Raw genomic sequence first — 13,342 nt, 5'->3', positions numbered from 1 at the left:
ATTAATTTTTAAGAATGTCGTAAAATTCTGTTTCTTTGAACATGAAACGGCCAACAAATAATGGCATAGAGAAGAGGTGTCTCCAGATTCTCCAGACCGGGTCTGTGCACGAGTACCGGAAGACCTACCGCTGCCGTTTACCAACCCTCCTGCAACAACATCAAACCAACTGGAGCAGAATCCACATTGACAATCAAAGACTTTAGAAGCCGGTCTGGAGAATCTGGAGACACCTCTTCTCTATGCCATTATTTGTTGGCCGTTTGTGAGTTCCCAATCTCTTTTTAATATCGTTTGTCTATTAAACAGTGTTATACTATGTTCCCTTCTCTTTCCCATTTTTGAGGTAATACCTAGAAGTTCTCCCTACCACCACGGAAGATCCCTTATCCCTATGTAAGTGTGTTCCTAATATATATCTATATACTTGCTACTGTACTCTAAGTACTCCTGATTGTGGTCCCCTTTTTTCCATTTACATTACATGTGTCCCGGAGTCACAAGTGGAAGCAAGCACTGACAAGACCGTAACAATGGTATTTGGGACCAAGACTACATTTTTAAAGCTTCCAGTGACTGAGCTCCAGATCAGAACCAACACTAACACCACCCTAACTCCTGTTACTAGTTTTAAATACCTGGGCTTATGGTTTGACTCCCACTTAACATTTGGGTTGCACATTGATACACTGACACACTGACATCCAAAACCTATGCCAAACTAGGGGTACTTTACAGGAACAAATACTCCCAAAGCCTGCTTGTCAGAAAGCGTATCGCACAGCCATGGGCGTCCGCAGGGGGGGGCAAGGGGGGGCGCTTGCCCCCCCCTGGATCCTGGGCCGCCAACAGCGGGGAACAGAGGGCACTGGCGTGACAGGATTTAGCGCGCTCTTCTGCAAAAAAAAAAAACCTCCCTTGTCTCCTGATTGGCTGGCGCGTGTTGGCACGTTGCCAGGATTTTTTTTTTTTTTTGGCCCTCGCAAGCCCTGTCTCAGCGGTGCGCAAAACTGTGGGGCACCAAATTATTTAGGGGGGGGGCGCAGCCTGTGCGGCGAAACCTGGGGGCAGAGCAGAGCAGAGCAGAGGCGGGCAGAAACTTCGTGCTGCTGCTGTTTCCCTGTGCTTGCAGAGGGGGCGGGGCGTCTCTGCACACAGACTCAAGCCCTCCTCTTCCTACACCTCCAGTGTTCAGCAGCGTGGGGAACCGAGCATGCAGTACAGGTGTGTGTGTGTGTGTGTGTGTGTGTGTGTGTGTGTGTGTATATTGGTGTGTATAGTGATGTGTGTGTGTGTGTGTGTGTGTGTGTGTGTGTGTGTGTGTGTGTGTGTGTGTGTGTGTGTGTGTGTGTATATAGTGATGTGTGTGTGTGTGTGTATAGTGATGTGTGTGTGTGTGTGTATATAGTGGTGTGTATAGTGATGTGTGTGTATATATATATGTATAGTGCTGTGTGTGTGTATATATATGTATAATGATGTGTGTGTGTATATATATGTATAATGATGTGTGTGTGTGTGTGTGTGTGTGTGTGTGTATATATGTATAGTGATGTGTGTGTATATATATATGTATAGTGATGTGTGTGTGTGTGTGTGTGGGTGTGTGTATATATATGTATAGTGATGTGTGTGTGTGTGTGTATATATATATATATATATATATATATATATATATGTGTGTATAGTGATGTGTGTGTGTTTTGTGATTGAATGTGTGCTGTGATTGTGTGTGGTGTGGGGGGGGGTGTTGTTTGTGGTGTGATTGATTGTGTGTGTTGTGTGGTGTGATATTAGTGTGTGTTGTGATATTAGTGTGTGGGGGGGTGTTGTGTGTGTTGTGATTGTGTGTGTGGTGTGTCTGTGTTGTGATAGTGTGTGTGTATGGGTGTTGTGATTGAATGCAGCGTTGCACAAATTGGAGGGTGTACGCTCTCCCAAGCTTGGCGCTTGGGGAGACAAACAAAATTGAAATTGAAGCATGCTCAGCAGCAGTCAATGCGCACAACCCCACACCCACACACAGCCACACACAAACACAGAAATAGCCCTGATCCATAACCCCCACTCGTGCTTGCAAAATTATGCAGGACACCCTGTGCTCATGCTTGGAGAGTTGGTGATGTCACCACTCTCGGCGGCAACGTGGACGCAGCCCAATTTTGCAAGCGCGAGCTGTTGAAACATATTTGTATTTACATTGTATATCGTTTAATAAAGGGGGGGCGGGGGTTCATGTGATTTTGATTACGTCAGGCAGGGGGGGCCCGAGAAATTAAATGGATGAAAAGGGGGGCTCGGCATAAAAAGTTTGCTCACCCCTGCAGTCTATCTGACCTTGCATAGCGAGGCCTGCCCTTTCCTGCATGGAGCAAGTTAGGTGACTACTGCTCCATGCCACTCTCGCTTCCCCCTTGTCCTCCTGCTCTGATTCCCCCCCCCCCTTCTCCGATCCCCCCCGTTCCAAAATCTTCCCCCTGCTCTGGTCCCCCCCCCCTGCTCCGGTCCCCCCTTCCCGTTCCGATTCCCCCCCTGCTCCGGGTCCCCCCTTCCCGTTCCGATTCCCCCCCCCCCTGTTCCGGTTCCCCCCCCCCCCCTGCTCCGATTCCCCCTTGTTGCGAGTGTCTGAGTTTGTGTCTGAGTGTGTGTCTGTGTGTGTGTGAGAGATCAGGGGGGGAGGGAATGAATGTGAGGAGGACGGATTCAGGGAGTGGGTTTGAGTCAGAGGGGGATAATTGATGGAGGGGGGAGAGTGAGGAGACAGGGGGTGTAATAGAGGAAGTGAGGAAGAGAGGGGTGAGGGGAGAGAGTGAATGAAGAAGAGAGGGGGTAAGAAAGAGATGGGGCTACACCTTGGGACTATCTGCATTAGAGTGGCACCAGACAAGGTGTGTGTGGTGTGGTGTGTGTGGTGTGTGTGTCTGAGTGAGAGAGAGAGAGTCTGAGTGAGAGAGAGAGAGTCTGAGTGAGAGAGAGAGTCTGAGTGAGAGAGAGAGTCTGAGTGAGAGAGAGAGTCTGAGTGAGAGAGAGAGTCTGAGTGAGAGTCTGAGTGAGAGAGAGAGAGAGTCTGAGAGAGTGAGAGAGAGAGAGTCTGAGTGAGAGAGAGAGTCTGAGTGAGAGAGAGAGTCTGAGTGAGAGAGAGAGTCTGAGTGAGAGAGAGAGTCTGAGTGAGAGAGGGATTCTGAGGGGGAGAGAGTCTGAGGGGGAGAGGGAGAGTCTGAGGGGGAGAGGGAGAGTGAGGGGGAGAGGGAGAGTGAGGGGGAGAGGGAGAGTGAGGGGGAGAGGGAGAGTGAGGGGGAGAGGGAGAGAGAATCTGAGAGGGAGAGAGAGTCTGAGAGGGAGAGGGAGAGAGAGTCTGAGAGGGAGAGGGAGAGAAAGTCGGAGAGGGAGAGAGAGTCTGAGGGAGAGTCTGAGAGGGAGAGAGAGTCTGAGAGGGAGAGGGAGAGGGAGAGGGAGAGTCTGAGAGGGAGAGTCTGAGAGGGAGAGTCTGAGAGGGAGAGTCTGAGAGGGAGAGGGAGAGTCTGAGAGGGAGAGGGAGCGTCTGAGAGGGAGCGTCTGAGAGGGAGCGTCTGAGAGGGAGAGTCTGAGAGGGAGAGTCTGAGAGGGAGAGTCTGAGAGGGAGAGTCTGAGAGGGAGAGTGAGAGGGGGAGAGTCTGAGAGGGGGAGAGTCTGAGAGGGAGAGTGAGAGGGGGAGAGTCTGAGAGGGGGAGAGTCTGAGAGGGGGAGAGTCTGAGAGGGAGAGGGAGAGTCTGAGAGGGAGAGGGAGAGTCTGAGAGGGAGAGTCTGAGAAGGAGAGTCTGAGAGGGAGAGTCTGAGAGGGAGAGGGAGAGTCTGAGAGGGAGAGGGAGAGTCTGAGAGGGAGGGGGAGAGTCTGAGGGGGAGAGTCTGAGGGGGAGAGTCTGAGGGGGAGAGTCTGAGGGGGAGAGTCTGAGAGGGAGAGTCTGAGAGGGAGAGTCTGAGAGGGAGAGTCTGAGAGGGAGAGTCTGAGAGGGAGAGGGAGAGTCTGAGAGGGAGAGTCTGAGAGGGAGAGTCTGAGAGGGAGAGTGAGAGTCTGAGAGAGGGAGGTTGTGTGTTTGTGTCTGTCTGTGAATGAATACTGACACCAACCCACAGTCAGTCAGTCACCCACCCAAGTGTCAGTCACACACGAGTCAGTCAGTCAAAGTGTCAGTCACCCACCCCGTCACCCCCCCCCCCCCCACAACCACTCTCTCTCTCTGTCTAGTTAACATTATGCCCCCCCCTGAAAACATTTCTGCGGACGCCCATGCGCACAGCAGATGCTAATGCCAATTATAGACTATGGAGACATAGTATACGGCTCGGCACCCCAAACCCACCTTAGCAAACTTGACACCCTCTACAATTCAATTTGTTGTTTCGTTCTCCAAAGCAACTACAACACACATCACTGCGAAATGCTCAAAGAACTAGATTGGTCATCACTCGAGTCTAGGCGCAAAGTTCACCTTTCCTGTCTTGCCTTCTAATACTTTCTGGGCAAGCTACCCATCTATCTGAACAAGCTCCTCACCCCTACCACACACAGCACATATCACCTGAGATCAGACTCTAAAAGACTCTTCATGGTCCCAAGGCTCAACAAAGTATCCGGCCGTTCCTCCTTCTCTTACCTTGCACCCCAAAACGGGAACAATCTACTGGAGACTCTCACATCCACCACCAGTCTAAGTTCTTTCAAAACTAAGGCTGTCTCACATTTTAATCCGGTCTGTAACTGTTACATACGCCTATAATATACATCTTCTCTAACTGTGCATGCAATGTATTGTATATAATGTATACCCTGTTCATTTATGTAGCTGTATTTTTAACCATGTATTATTTGTCATATTAACTATGTCCAGGACATACTTGAAAACGAGAGGTAACTCTCAATGTATTACTTCCCGGGAAAACATTTTATGAATAAATAAAAAATAAAAAATCCACAGATCGTGGATGCTAAAAACGACAGTGAAAAAGCATTAAGTTCACAAATTTAAATCTTGGTCCATTGTGGTGACTAGATAACAATGTCTCCAAGCAGCAAGACTGATTCAAAAAGTGCCTCAAAACAGCCCCAAATATATCATAGGAAAAAAATGACATTAAAAACAATGGGATTTTTGTTTAACATATCTTCTTAGTTTTACATGCGTTGCTAAACCAAAGTTAGTGGATCTTAAAGCAGCAAAACGTGAAAAATTCTATAAGTTTTTTGGGTTTTTTCAAAATAAATCAGTTCTGTAATATTAGATAATACTGTATGCATTTATTTATTTAATGTCATTTTTTATGATTTTGTTAATGCTTTGGTTGCTACAGCAATCATTTAGAAAGTCACATTCACTTCCTCTTTAGAAACAGGCTCGAATATACAGATATTTTTGCTCTGCCCTTTGGCAACAAACTATCACAAACAGGTATGTTGCTGTGTTCCAAACCTCAGACTGTCAATTGCTCTGAAAGCTGTAACAATAATGTGTTATACTTAGTAATAAGCATTTCACAGCCTGCAGCACAAAGTTAGAAGGCGGCCATTTCGTTAGGCGCACAATCAGGATTTTGACAGATTTATAATAGGAACACCAAACGATTGCCAGTTTAGGTAAGAATATAGAATTATACATTGTCACACGCTTTAAAAAAAAAAAAGGTTCTCCTTTCTAAATAGAATAAGAGTTTTACAGGTCCCAATATGCTTACAAAAAAAAAAGACTGACAAAAAAGTTAAAAATCTGACCAGATTAAACCTGCTTTGCAGATCAGTTTTTGGCCCCAGTTTTGCAGTTGGGAGATTTTGATAGCTAGCCCAGTTGGACTGGACTGGATAGCCCAATCTTAGTGGCAAACATCGCCATGATACTGAAAGAAAAAGCACCGAGAAGTCCCTGGAATTTACTTCAGCATAATGTATCATTTGAAGCACTTTGTTTATCACAATGTGAAGTACAGAGCAACCAGTCCATAGTGAAAACAAGACACGGGGTGAGGGATCACACTGTTGGTTGATGTGTACACACAAGGCACTGTCAGGAAATGTTGACATGGTGTGACACTTACTGTTCATCCATGGTACTTCTAGCTAACTGAAAGTACTATGTACTGTAGCACAGTGGTTTCCAACCTTTTTTGGTTAAGGAAAAATTCTCAGGAACCCCGAACCCTCTCAAAAAGCTACTCTAATCAGATGTATTGTAAGGAACCCCAACCCTCTCTAATAGCGCGCCTGAGATCAGATGCATTGTAAGGAACCCCAAACCCTCTCTAATAGCGCCTCTGAGATCAGATGCATTGTAAGGAACCCCAACCCTCTCAAATAGCATGTCTGATGAGATGCATTGTAAGGAACCCCAACCCTCTCTTATAGCGAGTCTGAGATCAGATGCATTGTAAGGAACCCCAAACTTCTCTAATAGCGCTTCTGAGATCAGATGCATTGTAAGGAACCCCAACCCTCTCTAATAGCATGTCTGAGATCAGATGCATTGTAAGGAACCCCAACCCTCTCTAATAGCGTGTCTGATGAGATGCATTGTAAGGAACCGCAACCCTCTCTTATAGCGCGTCTGAAATCAGATGCATTGTAAGGAGCCCCAACCATCTCTAATAGCACGTCTGAGATCAGATGCATTATAAGGAACCCCAACCCTCTCTAATAACATGTCTGAGGTCAGATGCATTATAAGGAACCCCAACCCTCTCTAATAGTGCATCTGAGATCAGATGCATTATAAGGAACCCCAACCCTCTCTAATAGCGCGTCTGAGATCAGATGCATTGCAAATTCTTCTGTATTTTCAAATGATCTGCAAATTGCAGGGAACCCTTTAGTGATGCCCGGGGAACACAAGGACTCCTAGGAACCTGGTTGAAAAACATTGATGTAGCAATATATAAGGGGCCCAGAACCCTCCTGCAGCCTTAGGCCTTGCCCCCCCTGCATGCTGCAGTGTCCGCTGTGGCGGACGCTGCGCTCACCAGAGCCCTCCCCGCAACGGCGCCGGGCCCGCTGCGAGGGGGGGCCGCAGCGCTCGCGCGAGAGCTACTCCTGCTCTCAATAGAATTGAGAGCAGGAACTCGCGTCGAGCGGCTAGGCACGCCCCCCGGCGGTTCAGCCAATGAGGGCGAACCTGCCGGGTGACGTCATGGCCGCGCCCCCGTCACTCCTCCGGCACGCCCCCCCCCCCGGTCTCTGCTCCTGCAGTGAGCTGCAGACCGGGGAATCGCCGGAACGCGCAGCCGAAAGCACGGGCGCGCATTAGAGCGCCGTGACCGGGGCCTTAGCCTTAATGTCTGCTTTGTATTGCACTGTATGCCCATCCAGTACTAAGGCTAACATGTTTATTTGGATCATTATCATCACTGAATGCAGCTAGACATGAGTTTATTAAATGTACCTAAAATGAACCCACTTTGAGAAGAAGCACAAAAAAAAAAACAAAGTAGAAAAACAAAATCATAAACTAAATATATTTATATCAAGTGAACTGCAGTCGCCCTTGGCCACTGAGCAATTGTTCATGCCTTCAATAGCCTCTGCTGTTCACGTCTTGAGAACATGTCATTGCGTTGATTGGGAACATTGATGGAGATGTCTACAACAAAATTCCTATTTGATTTACATGGTCGTTATCTATTAGGCAGCGGAATTTCACTGCGCTTGGTAAGTGCACAGAAAGGCATTGAAGCGGGTGCTGTACAGTTAACATGACTTTCTGCATGAGACACAGTAACTTCAATTGTAATTTAAGGCGGTGGTGCTCATCTCCAGTCCTCAAGCCCCCCCCCCCCCCCCAACCCTCTCCAACAGGTCAGGTTTTCAGGATATCCCTGCTTCAGCACAGGTGGGTCAACCAGTCCCTGCTTCAGCACAGGCGGCTCAATCAGTCCCTGCTGCAGCACAGGTGGCTCAATCAGAGGCTCTTCGACTGAGCCTCTGATTGAGCCACTTGTGCTGAAGCTGGGATATCCTGAAGACCTGACCTGTTGGGAGGACGGACTTGTGGACTGGAGTTAAGTGCCCCTGATTTAGGGCAGTCAGGTTTGAGCTATTTTAGTTGGCTCTGTAAATGAGCTGAAGTTCTAACTTTCTCAGTCGAATATAGCATATATTTTTCGGACATTGCCTCTACTTTGCCTTTCATCTTGTTCGCATGTTTCAAAACCGTTCAGTAGTTTCCAACTGTAGAAAAATGTCAGATATTGCACATTTTCTACAATTTGAGCAACAACTTGCCCACATGGCGAGATCGCTGTAATATTCTTTGATCGGTATGTCTCTGAATGAATCCCTAACAAGAACAGTATGTAACGCTGGGGTCTCAAACTCAGTCCTCAAGGGCCACGTTTTATGGATATCCCTGCTTCAGCACACGGGGCTCAATCAGTGGCTCAGCCTTTCACTGAGCCACTGATTGAACCCTTGAGCTGAATCAGGGATATCCATAAAAACCTGGCCTGTTGGTGGCCCTTGAGGACCAGCTTTTCGCAGTCAAATATTTCAAAAGGTATTGAACATTGACTAATTTACTAAGCGGATTATGCATTGAGTGACCAGAAACCAACGGTCCTGGGCAGATTCCTCTGACTAAATAGATACATCCAGGAATAGACAAGAAAAAGGGGGATCAGGAAAAAAAAACAAAAAATAAAAGTAGACCATGACACCAATTTATTAAAAAATGGAACCAGATGTGTGGCCTGTGTCATGTACACAGCTGGCGTTTCTGATTGTTCAAATTGATGCCGACTGGCAGTATTACAAATATTTTCATGGGGGTGAACTCTTCCTGCATGTGTAAAAAGGTGTGAACACTACCTGCTATTTCAACTCATTTACCAAAGGTGCTTTCAGGCAATAATAAAAAAAACCCTATGGCTTTTCTCTGGCGAATGTTTGTGCTCATCCTTTAAAGGGACAGTCCCATGTTGCCGTAAGTAACAATGTTACTCGTTTGCAAACTGTTACAAATCAACATGGGTTCGCCGAATTCAAGTGTTTCAGCTACTTCCATTTACCTGGTTGACTAATGATGATGTCATAATAACTATACAAACAATGGAAAAAAACAAAGACAACAATTCACCTTCAGTATTGAGGATTGACAAAGAGTCAATCCATGGAAAAGCTAAACGTTTCAAAAATGTATTTTACAATAATAATATGGTCCTTATATATATATATATATATAAAATCAGCCCCATAAAACCTCTTCAATATGTCACTGTCCTTTGTCCACTTTTGCCCAAGCATTAACCCCGGCTGCTTGTTTTGTTTTTTGGAAATGAATGTGTTAATTGGATTGAAACCAGGTGGTCCCCCGGAGCTGAACTACTCTATTTTGAACTCCCGGGGCCCGCTGGTTTCCAAGGTACTTAAAGCTTTAGCTGCTGTTCTTTTCCTCCCTTGCTGGGGAAACAAAATGGCACACAAAACATGGGCCAATAGGAATGGATTGCCCAATGGATGAAGTTGCGGCGCTGGTGCCATCTTGAACAAATATGAAGTGCAGCGGCAGCTAAAACTGTATCTCGGGAGCTGGGGTGAGGGTAGGGTCGCCAGAGCTAAAAATAGCGCGGATGAGCTCTGGAGGAACCCCCGGTTCCAAATAAATTAAACATTTTGGGGCGGCTTTCTTCTTTACGGCTCAATACTATTTTAGACTTTAGTGCAACATCACTGCTCCAGAGCTATAGAAGCTGTTGTCATTGTTTTGTTGACTGCAGCTACAGTATGCCTGGACTAAGCTATTCAAACTACATAATGACCACTTACTGATAAAAGCCACTGGTTTAACCGGTCTGATTATGTTACCTTAGTCCTGCTCATATATACTTTTGAGAGGTAACTTTCAATGCATTTTTTCCTGATAAAATATTTTATAAATGAATTAATGCATAACACACCTTAGGGTGTTCCCTCGCACCTAAACCTGACACTCCCTTCCTGCATCTGCCTCCAACACCCCTTTCTTTACACCTACCACCAGCATTCCCTATGTTGTGTCACCCTCTCCTGTAGGACACTGACAAATAATTACTTTTTACACCTTAATATAGGCGGCGCTATATATACCATCGTGGTCAGAGAAAGGGTGAAGCTGCAAACTGTTATGAAATCTCTTTCCTTGTCTCACCTAAATGATCAGCCAACAATTCATGTGAGTTACCAATCACTATAAATTTAGCTTCTCTACATGTTGTATTGTCTTTAACTGGACCAGAGAGTTCTCAGCAAATGTTCTGATGCTCAAGCTTTAAAGACTATTCATTCTTTATCGGATGTTTTTCATGCTTTCCAATATCTTGAGCGCCATATCTTATGACCTATGAACCTGTAAGTATCATAAAAGGCAATGCAACTAGTAAAAATTATCTATTGTCTCCAGACCTAATACAGCTAAATGCACAGTTTAACCTTGGTATAGTAATGTATCTCAAATAGCAGTGGTTTCCAAACTTTTTTTTGGTTAAAGAGCCCTATGTGAAATTCTGCGGAACCCCAACCCTCTCTAATAGCGCGTCTGAGATCAGATGCATTGTAAGGAACCCCAACCCTCTCTAATAGCGCGTCTGAGATCAGATGCATTATAAGGAACCCCAACCCTCTCTAATAGCGCGTCTGAGATCAGATGCATTGTAAGGAACCCCAACCCTCTCTAATAGCGTGTCTGAGATCAGATGCATTATAAGGAACCCCAACCCTCTCTAATAGCGCGTCTGAGATCAGATGCATTATAAGGAACCCCAACCCTCTCTAATAGCATGTCTGAGATCAGATGCATTGCAAATTCTTCTGTATTTTCAAATGGTCTGCAAATTGTAGGGAACCCATTCGGGATGCCCGGGGAATACAATGGTTCATAGGAACCCCTGTTGAAAAACACTGTCATATAGCATAATGCAGAAACCCCCATGTTAAAGTGTGATATCATTGTGCAGAAAAAGCCATGGTAATTAAAAATGATACCAACTCAACTCTGACCTCCATTCAACCCTTGGGTATACATGCAGTAAAAAACATAGTTCATTATTGCACCACACAGATGTAAGATACGACTGTACTGAAATACAATAAATGTCTCAAACTTGTATCTGATATGTTTTCTTACGTTTCAGAAAGGAAGCTTATAAATGAATGCCCTGATATCCCGAAGTGTTCTCATGGTAAGCAGACAGTCACTATAAAAGGGGTTCACTGTATATCTGACATCATTGAGCAGACTGGAATGGCTCTTTCATTGGCGTCTGAAGCTGTTTCTCATGCACCAGCAAATCTAATTAGAATTGTAACTGGAAGAATCAAGATAACACTGACCTGCAAAGTATCAGCAAACACAACAATCAGATTCTTCAGCTCCAAAACAAGATCCGGGTCACTGCAATAGGACTGCAAAGAAATTGAATTTGTTAAGCGCATTACCAATTATTGCACCTTTTTTTAAAGCTGCGCTGCATGGTAAATAAGCTGGCGAAGAAAGACGTGGCTTTGTAGTCTGCTCTGATGCGCTGCTCTTTGAATAACATAAAAGCGTGCTAAATCATGCTCGGTTAACCCTTGTGCTGCTGGAGGGATTAGCAGTGCAACGATGAGGCTTCTTCCAGCAGCACATCGGCTTCATGAGGTTGTATCACAGCCCAGTTTCAGCTGACAACAATTCATTATCCCGAATAATATGACCCCAAGACATGCAGCGACTTAGGATTTGTAAAAAAAAGAAGAAGGATTTCATAGTGTCAATTAGACAACTGAAAGCTTATCTCTCCTATTTCAGACAATTTGTTACTTGGCCCATTTCCATTTTCTTCAAAGGGGTGTAAAATGTCCCAGGCAGAAAGCATTTGCACAGGGCCAAAGTAGCACGATACATATGGCATTTTCCTGGAGTCAGTAGGTTAGACGGGGGAGACCCTTAAATTACGGTTGTAAATACACGAGCTGTCTTTTTATGATAATAATATAATAATAATAGCATGATCTTGATAAGCGCTGCTAGTTTTACGTAGCGCTTTACAGAGACATTTTGCAGACACAGTCCCTGCCCCATGGAGCTAACAATCTATTTTTTGGTGCCTGAGACCCAGGGAGATAAGGTGACTTGCTCAAGGAGCCGACACCAGGAATTCAATCAGGTTCCCCTGCTTCAAACTTCGTGCCAGTCAGTGTCTTTACTCACTGAGCCGCTCCTTCATATATATATATATATATATATATATATATATATATATATATATACACACACACACACACACATATATATATATATATATATATATATATATATATATATATATATATATACACATATACACATACACACATATATATATATATATATATATATATATATATATATATATATATATATATAGTGAAGACGCAAACGGTCGTCGGCACACACAAACTGTGTAATGAAGTATAAATGAGGCCCTGAATTTCCTGTGATTCAATGTGACAGCTTATAGAGGTGGGAGTCATTAACTGGTGTCCCCTTTGTCAAAGACGTCATGCTTTTAATACGTTTCGCTACGTGCAAATAGCTCAGGTGCCCAGCTCACGGCTAACGACAGCGTTTGAAAACAGATACTTCTGTACATACAAAAGATCTCAGCCTTTCCCCAAGATGAGCCCTGTAAGACGCCGGTGTACTTCCAACACGTCAGTATGGCGGGGGAACGGGCAGCTCTAAGGGTTTGCTGGTAGAGTTTATTTTGGAAACAGGGTATTTGGAATGATAATTAGGAACTATTTCCTGGTGGTGCTTTCAGTCCTGAACTATTCAGTCTGATCTAATGAAGAGGTCAGTTGAGACTAATGAGGACAGATTGCAATAATAACAGCAGATTAACTCTGCATATTCTAAAGTGCTGGACTGAAAGCACGTTTTGAGGGCCCAGTCAGTTGTAAATCAGTGGAGGATTATGCAAATAGCCCATGGCTGTGGCTCACAGCCTGATTCTTCTGGGAAAAACAAAAGCCTGGCAGGTCTTCTTCTAAATCTGAACAACATCTAATTACAAAAAAAGCACAATGATGGAAGAGTAATTTCTCACTTTGACATTATCCGACTTTAAAACATACAGCAGCCCTTTCTTTACTTAAATAGCCCCCCAAACACCAACACAGGACCCAGGGATCCATCTCACTTACCGAATGTGTTCGAAGGGCAGCTATGATCTTTGAAAGTGCCATGTTCCAAAGATCATGGGTGTAAATTACAGTTACCAGCCCCTGGGTTACGTGTAAAATGTGATCTTCTACTACAAAGAATCTAAAGAAAAAGAAAACTGCTTTCGGACGTTTGTGTGAAAGTTAAAATGCCTCATAAACACCTGC

The 13,342-nt window shown here is 44.9% G+C and overlaps 1 protein-coding gene across 6 annotated transcripts in view; it reads right to left on the bottom strand.

Annotated features, from left to right (window-relative positions):
• EXOC6 (exocyst complex component 6) overlaps positions 1–13,342 on the bottom strand; it is a 291,045-nt gene that overhangs the window by 149,303 nt on the left and 128,400 nt on the right. For all 6 annotated transcript variants that reach the window (XM_075612778.1, XM_075612772.1, XM_075612774.1 and 3 more), the window contains exons 11-12: positions 13,157–13,277; positions 11,324–11,395 (exon numbers count right to left, since the gene is read on the bottom strand). In XM_075612778.1, coding sequence (XP_075468893.1) covers positions 11,324–11,395; positions 13,157–13,277 — 193 coding nt within the window. The remainder of the gene's footprint in view (positions 1–11,323; positions 11,396–13,156; positions 13,278–13,342) is intronic.

Source organism: Ascaphus truei, chromosome 8 (genome assembly GCF_040206685.1).
Source record: "Ascaphus truei isolate aAscTru1 chromosome 8, aAscTru1.hap1, whole genome shotgun sequence".
NCBI classification, from domain to species: domain Eukaryota; kingdom Metazoa; phylum Chordata; class Amphibia; order Anura; family Ascaphidae; genus Ascaphus; species Ascaphus truei.
Note: the sequence above shows the minus strand (reverse complement) of the source record. Positions and strands in the feature narration are given on the sequence as shown.